General features: G+C 37.9%; 1 protein-coding gene across 1 annotated transcript in view; it reads right to left on the bottom strand.

Annotated features, from left to right (window-relative positions):
* Window positions 1–4,376: 4,376 nt before the first annotated feature.
* LOC136863501 (uncharacterized) overlaps window positions 4,377–21,880 on the bottom strand; it is a 69,086-nt gene continuing 51,582 nt past the window's right edge. The window contains exon 5 of the mRNA XM_068225967.1: window positions 4,377–4,439. Within this exon, the coding sequence (XP_068082068.1) occupies window positions 4,377–4,439 (63 nt within the window). The remainder of the gene's footprint in view (window positions 4,440–21,880) is intronic.

The raw sequence follows: 21,880 nt of genomic DNA on the forward strand, positions 1-21,880 counted from the left end.
AATAGAGCGAACGCCGAAAAAGCCATCCATCTAATTTTTGATCTGATTTTTGATATGCTCTATTGGTGGAAAAGAATCTAATTCCCTCCATGGGAACTTAGAATTTCCATTTGGAATTGCTAGGCGGGCATTAATTCCATTGTGGAGTTTTATCTCCCGTATGCAGTTATCAGACTGTGCTTCATAAATAAGCTTCTGATAAGTTCACCTGCATACACCCCAGCGTCAGTGGGTGGGGTCTGACACATCCCACTCTGAGGAGTCTGGTGTCGGACCTAGGATGAAGCGCTGGTTAATAGAGCGAACGCCGAAAAAGCCATCCATCTAATTTTTGATCTGATTTTTAAGTGGTATGTTCCGAGCTGTCAGCGGAAAGATGGCGTGGAATGACATTAGTAGACGAATAAGTTTGAATGGCGTTTATAAAAGTAGGAAAGATCACAATATGAAGATAAAGTTGGAATTCAAGAGGACAAACTGGGGAAAATATTCATTTATAGGAAGGGGAGTTAGGGATTGGAATAACTTACCAAGGGAGATGTGCAATAAATTTCCAATTTCTTTGAAATCATTTAAGAAAAGGCTAGGAAAGCAACAGATACGGAATCTGCCACCTGGGCGACTGCCTTAAATGCAGATCAGTATTGATTGATTGATTGATTGACTGACTGAACTCGCCCGGTCAAACTGTATTACAACGGACATCATAATTTTATAGGGGTAGATCTGTTTAGTGATCTAGTTCGATTCTGTCACCACACCACATTGATTTATTGCTTATAGAGGCGTACAGTTGACCTTCGATGACACTATGGGTCGTGATTATTTTTGCTAGTTGCTTTACGTCGCACCGACACAGATAGGTCTTATGACGACGATGGGACAGGGAAGGGCTAGGAGTGGGAAGGAAGTGGCCGTGGCCTTAATTAAGGTACAGCCCCAGTATTTGCCTGGTGTGAAAATTGGAAACCACGGAAAACCATTTCCAGGGTTGCCGACAGTGGGGTTCGAACCTACTGTCTCCCGAATACTGGATACTGACCGCACTTAAGCGACTGCAGCTATCGAGATTCTATAAAATAATTTTCCGCCTTGTCAATACTTTATACACTTTTATTCTATTTAATTACCGTTTTCTAGCCTGGCTGGCATGCTCAGAATTGACTATTTTCACCATTTTGGTCCGTATTGACTTATATACAAATTTCTATAAAATAATTTTCCGCCTTGTCAATACTTTATACACTTTTATTCTATTTAATTACTGTTTTCTAGCCTGGCTGGCATGCTCAGAATTAACTATTTTCACCATTTTGGTCCGTATTGACTTATATACAAATTTCTATGAAATAATTTTCTGCCTTGTCAATACTTTATACACTTTTATTCTATTTAATTACCGTTTTCTAGCCTGGCTGGCATGCTCAGAATTGACTATTTTCACCATTTTGGTCCGTATTGACTTATATACAAATTTCTATAAAATAATACGGACCAACATGGTGAAAATAGTCAATTCTGAGCATGCCAGCCAGGCTAGAAAACGGTAATTAAATAGAATAAAAGTGTATAAAGTATTGACATGGCGGAAAATTATTTTATAGAAATTTGTATATAAGTCAATACGGACCAAAATGGTGAAAATAGTCAATTCTGCAGCTATCGAGCTCAGTGGGTCGTGATTAAATAACAATCAGTACTTAAATTTTAAGAAACTCATGGCAGCATAAATAATAGTGTGTGATTGATTCTGTGTGTTTTTTTGGAAATTGCCATTTGTATTTTTTTTTGTATTGTATTTATTTCTTTGTGATAATATGGGAGTTGTTCTTCCGTGTGTTCCGCTACAGAGATGATCATTCCAGCGTTGATTAGGCTATTTTTTGAAACTGAAAGTGTGCTACAATGATACTTACTTTTGAATATTCTGCCAATCTAAGGATGATTGCTTTTCTAATTTAATCTTTAAGGCCGGGCTGAGTGGCTCAGACGGTTAAGGCGCTGGCCTTCCGACTCCAACTTGGCAGGTTCGATCCTGGCTCAGTCCGGTGGTATTTGAAGGTACTCAAATATGTCAGCCTCGTGTCGGTAGATTTACTGGCACGTAAAAGAACTCCTGCGGGACTAAATTCCGGCACCTCGGCGTCTCCGAAAACCGTAAAAGAGTAGTCAGTGGGACGTAAAACAAATAACATTATTATTATTATTAATCTTTAGGAAATTATTTGAGTGATATTAGGATCGTAGTACAATCTTAAAGCAAGGCAACACAAAAAGATTAACATCAAGTTAAAACTAATGTGTAACTCGAACAAGATCAACTCGCTGATAAATTTGTAATTCAAAGAGATCAATGTCAGACTTAAATTAATTTGTAACCTATTATTATTTATTAGTTTGTAAAATTAAGACAGAAAGAAATGATTCTGAGAATTAATTACTATTGTGACTTAACAAGGATATGATTATTTGCACTCAGAATTATTAACTGAAATCATATGGAAATGTAACTGCACGATTTATAAGATTGTAACGGATTTCGGATATGTATTGTAGTGTACTTAGACACTTATCAAGTTACCTTTTGATCAAAACTAGTTATCATGATTATTTAGACTCTTCGAAATTGAACTGGAAGTATTTTATGCTGCGAGCTTATTATTGCACGGTCCGCCACTGTAGCGCTAGCATTCAGTAGGCATGCTGTCGAGATTGTACTGCCATCTAGCAGCAACCACGGAACTGAATTCAACCTTTTCTCCACGCACGAACGACAATGGGTGACGGTTGTTGTTTTTTGAGAGAGTCATACAGGACAAAGCTACTTCTGCTATTGCTGGTGGATTTTAACTTGAATTAAGTGTGAAAGAAGGAAACATGAAGATTTTATTTGATCCTGGGTGATCATGTCATCGAGGGGCGATGTCCTTATCGCCATTCCATTCCATTCCTTTTTCTACTACCTTTAAAATAATCTGTAAGTAAGCATCCAGTTCTTGTTTACCCAGGAGATCGAAGGATGTGAGGAGCAAATTGGATTATTCCAGGTTACTGAGTGGATCACGTAAATTAGTCTGGCTTAATTGAACTGCTTAAATCTATAATTTTCTACTATCCAAATCATCTTAGTGCACAAGAAATTGAATTCTGCCTATACCGGTAATAGACTGCAATCTTCGTCGTTTTAAATTGTGAATTAACTACCAAATTGTTGGGGCTTTTATGTAACTATTTGTAAAGTTATAGCATGTGTTAAATCTTTCTTAACTGAATCTCCCCATCAGGGAAGTGATTATGAGCCGAAAATTGTTTCTTATCGCTAATTCTGCTGTGTATTTATCTTTTCTGGGTGGGTAGCCATTTTATTGGGGTTCATCACATGACCCGGTCGCCATGGCAGCACTATTTACATGTGTGTGGGCGTTGGCCGTAATATTTTGACATTTGCCGTCTCTGTTCTTTGTTATGTGACGACAGCTGACGTGCACTACGTGAGAGATTGTTGGATTTTGCGTTTGGGAATAGTTGTGATCCAGTAATGCTTCTCCATTTCTCCGCATGCTTGGCGGTTGTAAACTATTAATATTTAATTCTGGATTATATTTGACTTGGCGACTAATTGTACCTGTTGGTCACCTTAATATTTGATTTAATTTCCCTTTTCCTAAAGTTTGTTCATGTTGAACTTATGTTCTGTGGATTTCACATGCTACTGCTCGCGTCCTACAGTTGAAGTGGTTCTTAAGAAACATTTTTCAATCTCGAAAATGGTATTGTGTGAAAACCGAGTTTTGGGTTAAGTGTTCAATTAAGAACGCCATTCTTTCGTTCATTTCTTTAAGGTTGTTTTTCCTAATTTATCCTCACTGAGGATTTCTCCAAGGGACTGGTTTGTGAGCTCAGATTGTATCTTTTTTACATTTTCTTTCCCTGATTTTAATTTTAATGAACTTGAAAGGGACTGGTTTGTGAGCTCAGATTGTATCTTTTTTTCATTACTTCCCCTGATTTTAATTTTAATGAATTTGAGAGTTCTATGATTAATTTTTTTTTAATTTTATTAATTTTTTAAAATTTTTGCCTAACTGAATTTTAACTTGATCTCTTAATCACAATTAATTCATTAATTTTCTGTCATTAAAGTTATGTGTGACTTGAACATGAATTATTATTTTAGTCAGTATTATTTCTCGTTCAATCTACTCGACCTCTGTAAGCCTAGCGGTTTCCATGCCTTGCTACGATCTTCTCTTGGGAAAATCATGGTAAGTGCTTTACTTAGTTAAATTTCCCTGATCGTGCAACTACTGTCTCGTAATACCTCTCTTGTAAGTTCGCGACAAGATGAATCACTCAGATGCCAGAGTATGACTAATTCAGCTGTGATTGTCATCATCATCATCATCATCATCATCATCTGAAGTTTCCAGCTTTTGCAGCTGTGATGGTAAAGTTGATAAAACTCATGATCAGGATAGAGATGTTCCTCAGACTTGTGTGCATTTGTAAATAAATTAGGTTGTTAAAACACTTGAACTTAACAAGTTAATGCAAGATAAATGAGTATAATTATCAGTCATTTCCTGCAAATATTTTTGACCTAAGGATCAATATCCTAGGCAACATAAGTGTCTGCTGGATTAAGTTACAAGCTTGTAGGTTAAGTGCAAACATTGATCAACATTTATTTGCAGGATATAGGACAAATGATGTTTTTTTGTTGGACTGATAGTTTTTCAGAATATAACCTCTACAAGATGTGGATAATATTTTATTAGCACTTTGATTTTCAACTTCACACGTTAATTAAATATTATTCAGTTTTTTAGATTTTCACAGAGAATGAGTAATGTTGTTGGAAGTAGTAGAAATCCAATTTAATTCATCAAGAATTACTAATACTGAAAGAATTCTTGTAAAATTTATTATCCTCCCACTTGATGTTTTTGTAATAAATTGTCAATCCAGTTTGATGGTGAGTGTTATTTATGACCTGTTCATCCTGTCACTCTCTTATGTCCTTAAATATTGGGTTGGCCACATGAATGGTCCACTCCATGGGATCCTCATGTTATCTCACTTAGTTTACAAAAGGAGTATATTTATTAAACCATCCTGCTTCCCAGAAATTTCATTTCGCTTGCCTGTAATCTATTCACGGCTTTCTGCCTCATTACCCAAGTCTCAGCTGCATACGTCAGAATAGGTATATAGTACACCCTGTATATCACCCTTTTGCTTCTCTGAGGGACATCCTTGCTCCAAACCAGGCTTCTGACACTTTTCAGGAATGCTCCTGCTTGTCCTCCATGCTCCATTATTTCCTTATTTCTTCCACTTTCCTCTATGATATTTCCTAAGTACTTGAAACTCTCTACCTTCCTAAGCTGTTCCCCTCCAAGCATTATCCCTCTCGTAGGTCTCTCCTTCTTTCTAGTTGTGATCACTATCTCGCTCTTTTGGGCATTAAATTTCATTCCATATTGTTCCACCTCATCTACCCAAGCATCTAACTGTTCCTGGATATCCTCTTCCTTTTCTCCCGAAACTAACAGGTCATCTGCAAACATCATCACTTTCATTTCCCCTCTCCAATTTTCCTCGCCACTTTTGTCATTATCTTGTCAACTGTTACTACGAAGAGCAAAGGTGACAGAGCACTTCCTTGTTTTAATCCACCTTTTTGGTCAAACCAGCCTGTTCTCTCTCCTCCTATTTTCATATAACTGACACTCCCATTGTACATCTCCTTCACTCTTTCTACGGTCTGTTCCTCGACACCTTTTCTCTGTCAGGCTTCCCATACCTTGTTTCTACACACACGGTCATAAGCTTTCTCAAAGTCCACGAAGGCCATCACAAGATCCTTACCCCATTCATAATGACGCTCTTGTAGTTGCCTCACTGCGAATATAAGGTATACTGTGGACCTTCCTGATCTGAAACCATACTGCTCTTCTCTTAACTTTTCTTCCACCCTCTTTCTGATTCTATTCTCCAGAATCTTCTCAAACACCTTTGCACAGTGGCATATCAATGTGACTTCCCTACAGTTCTTAAACTCTTTTCTATTCCCCTTCTTGAAATTGGGTATGATTATACCCTTCTTCCAATCTTCAGGGGTCTTCCTTTCCTTCCATACTACTTTCAACACACGATAAAGCCACTGTTTCCCTACCTCTCCTGCTGCCTTCACCATCTCAATGCTATCCTTATGAGTATATTATTCTTCATATACTTCTATATACTGGATAGTGTATCTGGAAAAAAAGACTTTTCCCCTATAAAACATTAGTAGAATGTTCAAAAAAACTTCATCCTTTCCTTGAGTGTACAAGTTTTGAACCAGCAACACCCAGGAAATTCCCACACCACACCAGTGGTATCAATCAGTGAATCCCAGCAAATTATGCATATACCCTACAACGAAGTGTATACTCGTGACGCTGAATGTTGTACCGTTGTACATTATTATTAACTGAACGTATACCCATGCGGCAGCTTCTGATCCCAAAACTTGCCTGCCCTAGTGATAATGAGGGTTGTCAGCTGGCCTGTCCTGGTCATAATGAGGGTTTTAAGTCTGTTTCTTTTCTCTGGACACAAGGGGCGCACGTCGTTTAAAAGCCAAATGAGCGCTGTCAAGAGCAGGGTTTTCATATTTTGTGTTGAATATTTAAACATGTCAGCATTTAATTTATTCTTAAAACAAATAAAAATATAATAAACCCAATCATGAACCACAGCACAAACCAATATCGCAGAATATTTTGTTTTGTGCATAACCTGTGCAGTGGTCGCAGATGTTAAGAAGAAAGGAAGAAAGAAAGAAGGAAAAGTGAGACCTGTTGGGACCGCAATGTGTAGTAAACATTCCCAAGAACTGTTTAAAAATTATTTGTATAAAATCTTAATTAGAATGGTAATTTTAGGCCCGTCAAGAAAAACACTATGAACATTTAAGACTAAGTTTTCTGTAGATCTTGATGCAAGATACAAAAAATTATTTGTTTCAAACTTAGCTTGAATTTAAAATACGGGAGGATGTGACCGGTTGTAAGAAAAATAATTTTGGACTCATGAACTTTTGAAAATTATCAATATAGGAATATCTCAATATGTTGTTTTTACTATTTTATCTTTCTGGACTGATGAAGAAAATTATTTCTTATATGGAACTGTAAATGAACATTGCAAGAATTATGTTCAAAGAAATCTTGGTATTTAAAATTTCATGTAGTTGTGGTTGTACCAATGGTTTACTGTAACTAGCATTTGTAGACTTTAAGGTACTAACTTGTGAGGCAGGGGGTACTGCCATATACAGTTCATGATGAAATCCCTGTTGCATCAGCGACCTTCCAGAATTTATTGGATTAAACTTGAAGTGCTTCATTATTGGAGGAAATAAGAACAATTTTAACTGGTAGAAATAAAGAGGTTTCTTATTGGTGAATGTGGGTGTCAGACGAGAGATATTCGTATGCTAAATGTTTATCTCCTGATTGCCCGATTTCAGGTTTCTGGGCTTATCCGTGTGTGCTTCCTTTGCTTGTCGTCTTTAACATCTGACCGACCTAGCGAGCAGACGCGCTCGGTGTCTGCCCCATCTGGGGCTGCCGGCCTCTCACGGTAAGCACTATATTCTTGTGTTTGCTTTAATTTAAATTCTTTCTTGTGTTTCGGCCTTTTCTCATTTAATGTACCTTTCCGTGGCAAGGTAAATTTTTGTTTTGCGTAACGGAGTTTCCCCCTAGACTTCCACATTCACCAATTTGGGTTTTATGAATGACTGTACCTCGACAGACAGTCATAGCACGTTTGTTTTTGAAGGCAATTCTCTTTTCAGGCTCAGTATTTTGTAATTAAATGTAACTTTCTTTCTTGAATAGCGGTATTGTACGTCACATTAAAATTTTGATTTCTTTTGAGGTTGTCTCCAGTCATTCCATGTCAATTCTATGTCAAAGTTTTATCTCCTATTGTCCAAAGAGCTTCATTGGTTTACGGTTCTTGTTTTATAAGTTTTTAATAAATATACTTTAAGTGTTCTTAATTGTCATCGACTATGTTATTTGTTTGTTTTGTTTTATTTGATTTTGTATCTTTTTCACTTTGTTAATAATTAATAGATTAGTCGAGGGTGATTGGCGAGAACCTTTCTTTCCCCACAAGACACGATCTCATGGCCTAGTAGGGTTCCTTCCACCTTCCATGTCCTTCCGTAGTTGTCATTTAGTAGAACTGTAAGTTTAAGTTTTCGCATTTCGAACATGGTGTTAATTCTGTTTTTTATTTTATGTACACTAGAGTCCCGTTAATCCGAACCTTGTTAATCCGAATGTCTGGTTAATCCGAACTGAAATATTAATTTTTTTAAAAATATTCTCCTTTCTGAAATGAAAGAACATATGCTGACAGGCCGTTCCTCTCCTGGGAGTACGATACTGGTTCTAATAGTCTCATTGTCGTGTAATGGAATCAAGAGTACTGAGGTCATGTTTTGCCCTTTTCTTTTGCTGTTACTTTTTGACATAGGGGTCAGTGCACTGGTGTATTTGGGTGTATTGTGTTCTTGTACTGTCGTGTGATGGAGTCAGTAGTATTGAGGTCATGCTGTGCCTGTTTCATTGGTTGGTACTGCTCAATTCAGGGGTCATCGTACTGGTGTTTCGTGTGTGTTCTTGTATTGTCGTGTGTCGGACAGATAGGCCTGGTGATTTTGGTGTGTCATGCTGTAATCTGATATTTCCTGGCATGAAGGTGTTATTTGTGAGCTTTCATTTCTTATATCAGTGAGTTGGATTTCTGTATATGCACTCATCTGCTTTCATTTTTCATTATTTGGATATTGTTTATCGGTAAATTTTACGTGATTTTTTAATTCTGTATTCTTGGCCTTAATAGTGTTTTAATTTGACTGGTGTGACACGTGATATATAATGTGAGATTTATCAGTGTTAAAATTTTAAGGTAATAATAATAATTTTGTGTGGCTATTTCTAGCCAAGTGCAACCCTTGTGAGGCATACTCTCCGACGAGGGTGGAAGGCATCTGCCATGAGTAGGTAACTGCGTGTTATTGTGGTTGAGGATAGTGTTATGTGTGGTGCGAGTTGCAGGGATGTTGGGGACAGCACAATCACCCAGCGCCCAGGCCAATGGAATTAACCAATGAACGTGAAAATCCCCAATATGGCCGGGAATCGAGCTCGGGACCATACGATCCGAAGGTCAGTACGCTGACCCTTCAGCCAATGAGTCGGCCTTTAAAGTAATGTGCACATGGCATGGTAAAGTGACAGTGACTTACTAACCTCATTTCATAGGATAATGTGAGCAACGTTGCAAGGTAACGTTATGAATGTAACTATCTCCGTGTTTTGAATTTCCTTGCAACACTCTAAATTTCACTTCCCATTCTTTTTTTTTTTGAATGTTGGGTAATTAATAATGCACATGGTAAATTGATTATAAAATTTTAAAAGAGGATATAGATGGTACATTTATGTGCCCAAATGGTAAAGTTGTGTGGGTGTAGTACTTCAGTTGATGAAGGTCTAGTTTTGGGTTAATTATTACCCGGAGGAAGTTTTCTCTTTTGTGCTGACCTGTCATAACTGCTGTGCTTAATTGTCTGGTAGTTAATTTTGTGTGAAGATATGTGGTGAATTGTAATGTGTTTGTGCTGTATCCTCAGTAATATATGTTTTAAAAATGTATTTTTCCTGGTAAATTTCTTTTATTAAGTTTTGGGTCGTGTAAAATCTTTCTTTCTTTCTGTAATCTTGTGGGTGTAGGTTAAACTCCAGTAGATTTTCCATTTTAAAAATTGCTCAGTTTAAAAAAAAATTATAAATAGTGCTTGCCCAGAGGGGGGGGGGGGGGTGTTGGAAATCGCTAGTTCATAGTTTGGGAGGGGGTCTCCCTAAGGGGTTTTGTGGAACCACCAGTTGGGTGTCTCAGTCAACATTTAATTAAGTGAAGAAAATAGAAAACCCACCCTCGACCCCTTTAGTCTCTTCAAGTTCTTCTAAAGTGCTGGGCAATGGACTTGCAACAAATATTCTTCTTCTGCAGCGGATTTGTTTGTGCTGCAGTGGCGGCGATAACTTGGTCCATTCGAGAGAGAACCTACAGTGCCTGGGTGGAAGGCACATCGATTTTTGGTGGTTACCAGCCGACACCGGATCGAGGGCCCAGTATTGCTATAGACCTCAGCTTGATTTAGTCAGTCACTAGATGGGTGAGCTAGCCAAAAGTTTTCATCGCCATGGTTGGACTGAGCACACATGGGAGTGGGCTGGCAACAGGCCGTATCAGCCACTTCCTAAAAAAGTGAGACCAGATGTCTAACAGCCATTACTTTGACTCATTACAGACGTTCTTGTTGAGAACAGTGTCAACATGGAAGTGTGGTGTGGTGTAATTTTTTTTTTTTATTGAGCCTTGACTCAATTTTAAAAGTGAGGGGTATGAAACCTGTTGGGACCGCCGTGTGTAGTAAACATTCCCAAGAACTGTTTAAAAATTATTTGTATAAAATCTTAATTAGAATGATAAATTTAGGCCCATCAAGAAAGCCACTACGAACACTTAAGACTAAATTTTCTGAAGATCTTTATGCGAGATGTTTTGAGCTTAGCACGAATTTAAAGTAGGGGAGGATGTGACCGGTTGTAAGAAAAAGACTTTTGGACTCATGAACTTTTGAAAATTTTCTGTTTTTACTATTTTATCTTTTGGACTGGTGAAGAAAATTACTTATTTCTTATTTGGAACAGTAAATGAACATTGCAAGAATTATGTTCAAAGAAATCTTGGTATTTAAAACTGTCATGTAGTTGTGGTTGTACGAATAATTTATTGTAACTAGCATTTGTAGACTAAGGTATTAACATGTGAGGCAGGGGGTACTGCCACGTGTAGTTCACGATGAAATCGCTGTTGCACCAGCAACCTTCCAGAATTTACTGGACTAAACTTGAAGTGCTTCCTTATTGGAGGAAATAAGAACAATTTAAACTGGTAGGAATAAAGAGGTTTCCTATTGGTAAATGTGGGTGTCAGATGAGAAATTTCCGCATGTTAATTGGTTATCTCCTGATTGCCCAATTTCCGGTTTCTGGGCTCATCCGTATGAGCGTCCTTTGCTTGTCGCCTTTAACATCTGACCAACCTAGCGAGCGGACGCACCCAGGGTCTGCCCCGTCTGGGGCTGCCAGCCTCTCACAGTAAAGCACTATATTCTTGTGTTTAATTTAATTCAAATTCTTTCTTGTGTTTCAGCCTTTTCTAATTTAATGTAACTTTCTGTGATAATGTCAATGTTTGTTTTGTGTAACAGAGTTTCTCCCTAGACTTCCGCATTCACCAATTTTGGTTTTCTGAATGACTGTACCTCAACAGACAGTCATAGTACGTTTGTTTTCGGAGGCAATTCACTTTTCAGGCTCAGTATTTTGTAATTAAATGTAACTTTCTTTCTTGAATAGCGATATTGTACGTCACATTAAAATTTTGATTTCTTTTGAGGTTGCCTCCAGTCATTCCATGTCAATTCTATGTCAAAGTTTTATTTCCTATTGTCTGAAGAGCTTCAATTAGTTTAAGGTTCTTGTTTTATAAGGCTTTTAAAAAAATATCCTTTGATTTAAGTGTTCTTAATTGTCATCGACTATGTTATTGGTTTGTTTTATTTGATTTTGTATCTTTTCCACTTTGAGATAATTAACAGATTAGTCGAGGGTGACGGCCGAGAACCTTTCTTTCCCCACAACAAGACACGATCTCATGGCCTAGTAGGGTTCCTTCCACCTTCCACGTCCTTCCGTAGTTGTTGTTCGGTAGACCTGTAATTTTAAGTTTTCGCATTTCGAACATGGTGTTAATTCTGTTCTTTTTATTTCATGTATTTCTATTTTCATGTATTTCCTTCTTCTTATTATTATGATGTGCATGCTCAAAAGTGCCACAGAAAGAAAGAAGAACAGGAGGAATTGGCAAATTTTTTTCAAATTGTTTTACGTCGCACCGACACAGATGGGTCTTATGGCGACGACTGGAGAGGAAAGGGCTAAGAGAGGGAAGGAAGCGACCGTGGCCATATTTAAGGTACAGCCCCAGCATTTGCCCGGTGTGAAATTGGGAAACCACGGAAAACCATCTTCAGGGCTGCCGACAGTGGGGCTCGAACCCACTATCTTCCGAATACTGGATACTGGCCGCAATTAAGCGACTGCAGCTATCGAGCTCGGTGAAGGAATTGGCAAATAAACCTGACAAAGAAGTTTCAAATAGCCGTAAATGATCGCCATGAAGTATTTTAAATAAAAATAGCAGGTCTCCCTAAATATTATGCTTGAATTAATATCAAAGTAAACCTATTAAAATGCAGCTAATATCAGTGTCTTGCTTTCAATAAAGAACGGAAAAGTAAAATCACAAATTATGAACTGAGAATATAATAATAATAATAATAATAATAACAACAACAACAGCCCTTGCCTACGTTGTTCTTCGTAACATATTCGTATGCATTACATATCAGCCGTTCACTTTGCTTGCTTAAAGTTTTAGCCTCCTTTCTTTTCTTGGCAGAACTACTACTACTACTAATACTACTTGGTCGAGTATCACTCGCGGGCACCGAATAAGTACTACCGTATTTGGTCGAGTATCAGTACTAGTGGTGCTCGGTTGAGGATCGTTTGCTATTTTTTTTTTTTTGCTATTTGCTTTACGTCGCACCGACACAGATAGGTCTTATGGCGACGATGGGACAGGGAAGGGCTAGGAGTGGGAAGGAAGCAGCCGTGGCCTTAATTAAGGTACAGCCCCAGCATTTGCCTGGTGTGAAAATGGGAAACCACGGAAAACCATTTTCAGGGCTGCCGACAGTGGGGTTCGAACCGACTATCTCCCGAATACTGGACACTAGCCGCACTTAAGCGAATGCAGCTATCGAGCTCGGTGAGGATCGTTTGTGTGCACTGGTAGATTTAATTCAGGATCTTATGGTGCACTAATATCCAGATTTGATTGCCACGTCTTCTATATTATTACATGAAGATAAGTGAAAAGCAATGCACTTCACAAATATTAATTAATACTAGTTGCTTTAAGTTGCACCGACACAGATAAGTCTTATGGCGACAATGAGACAGGAAAGGCCTAGGAATGGGAAGGAAACGGCTGTGGCCTTAATTAAGGTACAGCCCCAGCATTTGCCTGGTATGAAAACGGGAAACCATGGAAAACCATCGTCAGGGCTCCCGACAGTGGGGTTCGAACCCACTATCTCCCGGATGCGAGCTCACAGCTGCACGCTCCTAACCGCACGGCCAAGCAAATATTACAAGAGTTTCAAACAGTTAATGAAGCATGTGCAAATTGTCTGCGCTGGAAAAAGAGACTGACGTCTATTTAATAAGAGGTGCATTGGCAACAGAGCTGTAAGGATTTCTGTTGAGGAATGAGAACTTCAGTTTTAAAGCCCACTGCCATCATAAATCACCCCCTGCTGAGCAAGCAAATGGCCAAATATCAAACGTTTTCCGAACTGTTTTAATGCCAATGGGTATGCGATGCCCGTCTCAGCTTTACCAACTTACTGGTATAGTTCTCGAAGAATTCAACAAAAAATAGTAACATGGAAAGATAAGTCTTTTATTTCCAAGATCTAGTAAGCTCTGATGATAAATTTACTCTCTCAAAGTACATCAAATAATGAAAATACAGTTAATAATGGTAGGAGTGATTTCATAATGGGAATACTCCTGTATCCTACAGAATGAAGTTTAGTAGAATATCTGTTTCAATTTTATGCCCTAGACTGACATATGCAGCAGAGACCTGTACACTGATAAAAAAAAAAAGAATAAAATCCATGCCAGTGAGATATTTTTAAGTAGTATGATAGGAAAGGCACAAAAAGACAATAGGAAATGTGGATGGCAAGAAGGAAACTGGAGTAGAAAAGCATTCCGATAGAATGGAGAGAAATAAACAGAGACTGTGTAAATGGGTTAAAAGGTTGGAAGAAGAAAGGATAGCGAATTGGGTGATTGATGCCAAGACTAAAGGAAAGAGAAGAAGAAGAAAACTACTAAGATTATGATAGGTGGACTCAAAGAGCTAGAATACATAGAATAGCTGTAGGAGCTAAATTAGTGCTCCAGGCGGAGGCAAGCAGCATGATATACATGTTCATTCCCATAGGGAACCTGAAATATTTGTCCCGAACGAGTAAATTTATAGTATATAATACAATAGAGGGAAATTTGATTGATCCACCTGTTTTCAATACATACGTATTGATTGATTGATCCACCTTTTTTCAATACATATTTCCCTCTATTGTATTGTATGTTATCTCCTTTCAATGCGAACCAGATATGTTTTTATTGTTGAATAAATTTATAGTACCAATATAAATGGTCGTTATTGGACATTATAAATTTTTTTCAGCTAACTCATACCTGGTTGCCAGCGTTTCACCCCAGTGTGCTAACAGCCCAACTTAATGTCCAATAACGGACCATTTATATTGGCAAGCAGCATTACGGCTGACATAAATGTATAGCCGACAACAACAGCGGTCTGAACCTGTCTGAATCTGATTAATCTCGCATATGGTTCATCGTTGAAAGAAATTAAGTCTAGTTTGACTGTATTTATTGATACACTTCCTAAAATTAACAGTCTATATCAGCATTACAAAAATTTAAACCAGTTTTCGGAAGCTTAGTTCCATCATCAGTCAGTATTCAAAATTAAAATATTAAAATCAACATAATCATGTCGTCTTGATTTTAAAATGTAGAGGACAGTTGTGCTGTGATGAAAATAGAAAATCAAATAAGAAAGCTAACATAACAAAACTTTTAAAACCTGATGAATATGCTTACAAACATTACTTATAATTACAGGGATGATCGAGCATGCCAACTCAGCTGTTACATGAAGACTGAACAACCTTCACAGTGCGAGAGAGCAGCATATTGCGTCACTTCAAGATTGTAAACATTAAGTTGTCCACAGCAATTTCATTTAAAATTTTATCTGGGTCCTTTTTCTGTACTAAGTATATTTCGATGTGAATGTTTAATTCTAAACCAAAATTGCATTTGTCGGTTAATTCCATATCTTCGTCCATGCCATAAAACTTGTGATGATTGCTGTGAATATGTTCTTCAAAAGCAGAAGAGAGTATTTCTTATATTGTAGGGCTGTGTGCTGATACAGACTACTGTTAATTTTAAGAAGTGTATCAAGCCATCAGGTGAGCTTCTGTGGCTCCGGCGGTAGCGCGCTGGTCTCTCACTGCTGGGTTCCTTGGTTCAAATCCCGGTCAATCCAGGTGAGATTTGTGCTGGACAAAGCGGAGGCAGGACAGGTTTTTCTCCGGGTATACCAGTTTTAATACCAATATAAATGGCCCGTTATTGGACATTATAAATTTTCCAGCTAACTCATTCCTGGTTGCCAGCATTTCGCCCTCATGTGCTAGGTTGGGCTCATCAGTTGGTACCTAGCACACTAGCAAGACGCTGGCTAGTGTATACCATGGAGGCCACTGCATAGGCTACTTGGAGCCACCAGCAGTGCCAGTGCACTAAGAGAGACTGTCTCCTTATCAAAAATTGATGCTTGCTTGGCTATCAGATGATATAGATGTTGATTCCCATAGGGAATCTGAAATATTTGTCCCGAATGAGTAAATTTATAATACCAATATAAATGGCCCGTTATTGGACATTATAAATTTTCCAGCTAACTCATTCCTGGTTGCCAGCGTTTCGCACTCATGTTTTCCCTGTCATCTTTCGTTCTAGCAACACTCTCCACTATCATTTCATTTCATCTTTAATTCATTAATCATTTCCCCAGAGGAGTGCACAGGCTTCGGCAGCCGGCACAATTCCTATACTCGCTGCTAGATGGGGGCTTCGTTTCATTCCTGACCCGGCCGAATGACTGGAAACAGGCTGTTGATTTTCATTTTTCATCAAGCCATCAGCACTGTTTACAATAGCTTTTATTTTGTATAATGATTATGATATTTATTGAAGAGTGAATATGCCTGCATTCTGTTCTGTATGCTTTTGATTGAACAAAAGCAGCAAAACCAGTGTACCTTCTTTCAGGCAAATGAATTTCTTTTCTATTATAAGAAGGCTATATTGAAAGATATTTTTAAGTTTTGCAATTGTAAAGCACACACTTTTGTCACACATTCCCAGTAAAAAACAAATAGCTGACTAGGCAGTGTGTGAATTACATGAAGAGAGACAAGGGGTATCCCAAGAAGCAAAGTACTCTGTTATGAACATTTTGAAGGGCACTATATGTGTGTGTTCATCCCTCGTCCCGTTTCTCACTGGGTCAGGTGTTTAGTTAATGACAGGAGACGATAGCTGCCCAATGCAGTACTAACAATTAAGTATTGCTCCTCTCATCCATATCGAACGGGAAACTTGCAAGTGACTACTAACACTAAAGTTGGCAAAACAGCGAGGTAGCAAGCAGGCCATGCTCGTTTAACTCAGGACTGTGGTGCTGACTGACAGAAAGATTTGTTATTTGCCGCATAACAGTATATTGTAAGACGTAATTTACATACAGAGGCAATATGGAACGTCCTTGTCATTCTAAACTACAATGTTGTGCTGTGAACTGCCATAATTCAGAACGTTATAGAGATCCTAGTGTAGTTTTTCACGTTCAATATGAAAAAGAAAGACAAAAATGGATATGGGCAGTGAACTGAATGAAGTATTGTGAAATAATACCAGAGTGGTGTCAGTCATCATTAAAGCAGACATTAATAACATCTCACAAGTTCCTTGTCCTTGTTTATTATAATGCTAAATTCATATAATCCGATAATTCATTTTGTACCGACTCCAGATTTCACTCTTCTTGCAAATAAATCCAAATTCTTTCCTGCAAAAACTACTAAAGGGAGTTATAACTGAATTTTGAAACTTCTTCAGTTTTGATTCTATTTTTACCAAATGTAGGTTTTATATTTCACATGGCCCTGAGGTTCACTCAGCCTACACCAAAATGAGTACCAGGTTAATTCCTGGGGGCAAAGGCAGCCAGGCGTAGAGCTAACCACTCTACCCCATCACGTGCCAAGGTTAACAATGGTGGAAGCCTTTACCTTCCACTCCTCCAAGGGCCTTCATGGCCTGTACGGAGGTGACTTTGCTTTGCTAGGTTTTATATTTAGGTACAAATAAACACATATTTTACCAAATTAGAGATATGTAGATGTATTGGTTCAAACGGTTTTTTTTTTTTCTCTCTCTCTTATACGGTACTATCAAGATACCAGACTTTGCTATAGTTTTAAATTCAAAGTCATCTTTCAGTATTTTACATTTTGAGAATCCACTGTTGGCTAGCCTATAAAATACACCCTCAGTTCGTACGTCAAGCGGTTTTGGAGAAATGCTTATTTATTTTCGGATCTAACACTCATTTGAACACAATATAAATGGAATGTTTTAAAACCCCAAGTTATTTAACATCTCAGGTGTAGATATGACCAACGTGTGAAATTTGGCTTCGTAAGTCAAACAGTAAATGGAGGAATGAATGTTTTGTTTTAGGGGTAGAATGTTTCGAAAACATTTCTTACTTAACATCTAGGATACAGAAGACCAAACTTCATATAAAGTTTGTACGTGATACCTTTAAAAAAAAATACTGTGATTGTCAACCCCCATCCAAACTCATTAAGAGAGAAACATTTTCAAGCCACGCTGAATGGTTCAGGCGGTTAAGGCGCTGGCTTTTTTAGCCCAAGTTGACAGGTTCGATTCTAGCTCAATCCGGTGGTAATTGAAGGTGCTCGAATACGTCAGCCCCACAAAGGTAGATTTACCAGCATGTAAAAGAAATCCTGCGAGACAAAATTCCAGCACCTCGGCGTCTCCGATAACCATAAAAGTAGTTAGTGGGACGTAAAACCATAATCATCATCATCATCATCATCATCATCAATGTCCCACTACAGTAGCCTGGGTGTGGTTAAGAAGCCTCCTCCACTCCTTTCTGTCCTTCCACTTTTCCTGCTCCATTACATCCAATCCAGCTTCTCTAATGTCCTTCCAGATCTGATCCATCCACCTTCTTCGCGGTCTTCCAACTGGTCTCTTTCTCTTAACTTTTCTTTCCAATTCCCTTCTTGCTACCCATTCCTTTCCCATTTTTTTTACATCTCAGTCTTGCTTTCTGTATCTTCTGTACTAACGGTTCTATATTTAGCTCTTCTCTGATTTTAATATTTTGAATTGTATCTCTTCTCGTCTTTTTAATCAATGTTCTTAAAAATTTCATTTCTGCTGCTTGGATCTTACTATCTTGTGTCTTATTAGTTACCAGGGTTTCTAGTCCATATGTTACAACTGGTACGAAATACTGTTTATATAATGTTAATTTCATTCTCTTGGGTACTTCGTCATCCCAAAAAAGCTCTCTGACTTGATGATAAAATATTGTACCTTTACTTAGTCTCTTATTAATTTCAGGGTTGATTTCATGACTTCCATTAATAATGCTACCCAGATATGTAAACTGTTCTACATTCTCTAACCGTTCTCCATCTATGTTCACTTGGCTTCTCTTTTTCTCTTTTCCACAGTGCATGACTACAGTTTTCTTTTTACTAATTACCATTCCTAACTCCTTCAGATTTTCATTCCAAATGTCCAGTCTCCTATGTACTTCCTTTCTCCCCTTCACCAAATCACCACATCATCTGCAAATACCAAAGCATTCACTTCATCACTATTGATACACTGTTTTACACGTTTTATGATTTCATCCATCAACATTATAAACAATAATGGCAACAGTGCACTTCCCTGATTGAGACTTTTTTTGTATAGAATATTTCACAGTCACCACTCCCTACTTGTACACTGCTTTTACTCTCATGAAACAACAATTTTATTTTGTTAATTGATGATTTTTGTACATTCCTTTTCAGTAGGCATTCCCATACATGTTTTCTCTTAACCCTACAAGCTTTTTCCAAATCCAAAAAAATACGAAGATGAATTCCTTGTTCTTTTCTAGATATTTTTCCTTTATCGTTTGCACTGTAAATATAAAGTATTGTTGATCTATTCGTTCTAAAGCCATATTGTTTTTCCTCTCACTGTGTTTCTATTATATCCCTCAGTCTTTTGTCTATGACTTTCTTCATTATTTTTAGCCCATGTGATAATAGGGTTATACCTCTATAATTTTCACATTTCTTCCTATTTCCTTTTTTGAACAATGGTACAATGCTTCCTTGTTGCCAATCTTCACGTATCCTTTCATTCTTCCATATGGCATTGAGGGCTTGGTATAGCCAATTTAGTCCAATGCTTCCTGCTGCCTTACTCATATCAGCTTCACCTGCTTCACCTTTGGTCATTGCTTTCACCGCCCTCTCAAGTTCCATGCATGTTATTGGGCTTTTCTTTTTCTCCATCTATTATTTCCATTTTCTTATCTCCTCTTTCCTCCGAGCAGTCATTCTCATTACAAAATTTTTCAAAATACTTTGCCATCACCTCCTGAAGACCCTTTTCGTTATGTACTATGGATCCATCTTCTCTAACGCCTTTCTTTTTTCTTGATTTATTCTTTTTGATTTTATTACTCTGTATAACAGTTTGATTTCCTCGACTATGTTGCTCAATTTTGTTCATAAACTCTCCCCGACATTTCTCCTTTTCTTACTTGATACTCCTCTTTACTTGTAGTTTCAATCTTTTGTATTCCACATGTAACCTTTCTATCTTATTCTCATCCCTCTCATACGTTTTTTGCTTTTCTTTATCCATTTCTTTCTTCACCTTGTTCCTTTTATTTCTTTTTTATTTTGCCTGTCCACCATGTCTCCTTCCTGCATACCTCAGTTGCTGCTTCCACAAATGTCTGTCTTAAATTGTCCCACTCTTCTTCTCCACTTCGTATTTCCGTATTAGGCAACTTCCTTTTTATCCAATCTTGGAATGCCATTCTTTTATCCTCCTCCTCCTCCAATTCCCAAATCCTGATCTTTGGTTTCTTCTTCAGTATAATTTTAGGGATTTTTACTTGTTTTAATTCCACAATTAATAATCTATGATCATCTTCCATACTTTCATTGGGGATTATCTTCATATTCATGACGTAGCTTCCCCAGTCTCGGTCTGTTATTACAAAATCAATGAGTGTTCCATACTGACCATCCCAACTATATTGACTGATCTTATGGCTATTCCTCTTCATAAAGCATGTGTTCTTTATTATCAGGTTATTTCTGATACAAAAGTCCAACAGATTCTCTCTATCTTCATTTCTATCGCCATACCCATGTGAGCCCAAAACATTCTCATATCCTATTCTATCAGTTCCCACATGAGCATTCAAATCTCCCATTATCATGATCCCATCTCCAAAATATGTGTTTCCAGTTCATTGAGGAAATTTTCTTTTTCTTCCATGCTACATCTTGTCTGTGGAGCATACACCTGTACTATCTTCAGTAGTTCCTAGTTTACATGTATGTGCATTATTATAATTCTTTCATTTACATACTGAACTTCAGCTATTGGTTCAACATTCTGATTCATTATAAATCCCACTCCATTTCTTTTCTCTTTACTGTTACCCATCCAGTACAAGGTGTACCCCTTTCTTAGTTTCTTCATTCCTTTCCCTTTCCATTTTACTTCACTTAATCCCAGGATGTCGAGTTTTTGTCTCTCCATAAAGTCAATCAATTCATTTTTCCTTCCCATTCATCGAAATATTTATTGTTCCAAATCTGGTTTTGTTCTCTGATCTAACACTTGCATGACCGTCAGCATTGCCATCATACTGTGCAACTGTAGCTAGAGACTTGTCAATTCCATTTTCATTTTGAAACTTCCATTCGAGGCTTGTATTATAGTGGAAAGCAAATACAACTTTACTCATCTGCTAACAAGCTAAGCCTAATGCATCTGAGGATTTTCTTTCGGGGTTTACTCCCTTAGCCTTTGAAGATCCCTCTTCTCCTCTTATAATTTTCCCCAGAGAGGATGGGTTGCTTCATCCAAAATCTTCGCCATTCCGAAGGTCTCCTTGTCTGCCTAAGATGCTGTTAAGGTCTTCACCCGAAACCCTGGGCATGGGCTCCACGTTATACCCCATGAGACTGGGTCCCTGTCTGAACTTAGCTCTCCTTCACACCGGCCTACTGATGTGGAGGATACCCCCCCCCCCCCCCCCCCCGCAACATGGATGTGCCAGACAAGAATTAGTCAAGTGAAGGATAAGGAAAGTGACCCTATCTCCCTTGAACCGGGTTAATGGTTGTGTGAGATGCCACAACCAACATCATCATTATTATTTAAAACATTTTGAAGTAGGCCTACATCAAATTTGACACCTAGGAAATTAATGAATAACCTTCTTGTAAAATTACAATTTGGTACGTGAAACGGTTTTGGAGGGATGAATAATCTTGTTTCATGAGCTAACCTCATATAATCCCTTAGGTGTGGAATGTTTTAATATTTAACACTTTCCGCTCGTGGTGTCAACAACAATCAACGAACTATTAAACAAATTAATTTAAAACACCACCTAATCGATACTTTATTTCTTGCCTTTGGGCAGAATTATAAAACATTATCATATAGAGGACATGTTTTGACCACTTAGTGGTCATCTTCAGCTGTCTTTAAAATAGCTTAGATGAAACAATTTGATTAGTAAGTACATTAAAATCATAAATTACTTTCCCATGGGAACTTATAACTATTGCTTAAAGCGCTTGAATTTTGGGAGGGGGAAGGGGGGGGAATAAGTGGGGGGGGATTTTTGTGATATGGTGTGTAAAAAT

This window comes from Anabrus simplex, chromosome 2 (assembly GCF_040414725.1).
Source record: "Anabrus simplex isolate iqAnaSimp1 chromosome 2, ASM4041472v1, whole genome shotgun sequence".
In the NCBI taxonomy this organism is placed as follows: Eukaryota; Metazoa; Arthropoda; class Insecta; order Orthoptera; family Tettigoniidae; genus Anabrus; species Anabrus simplex.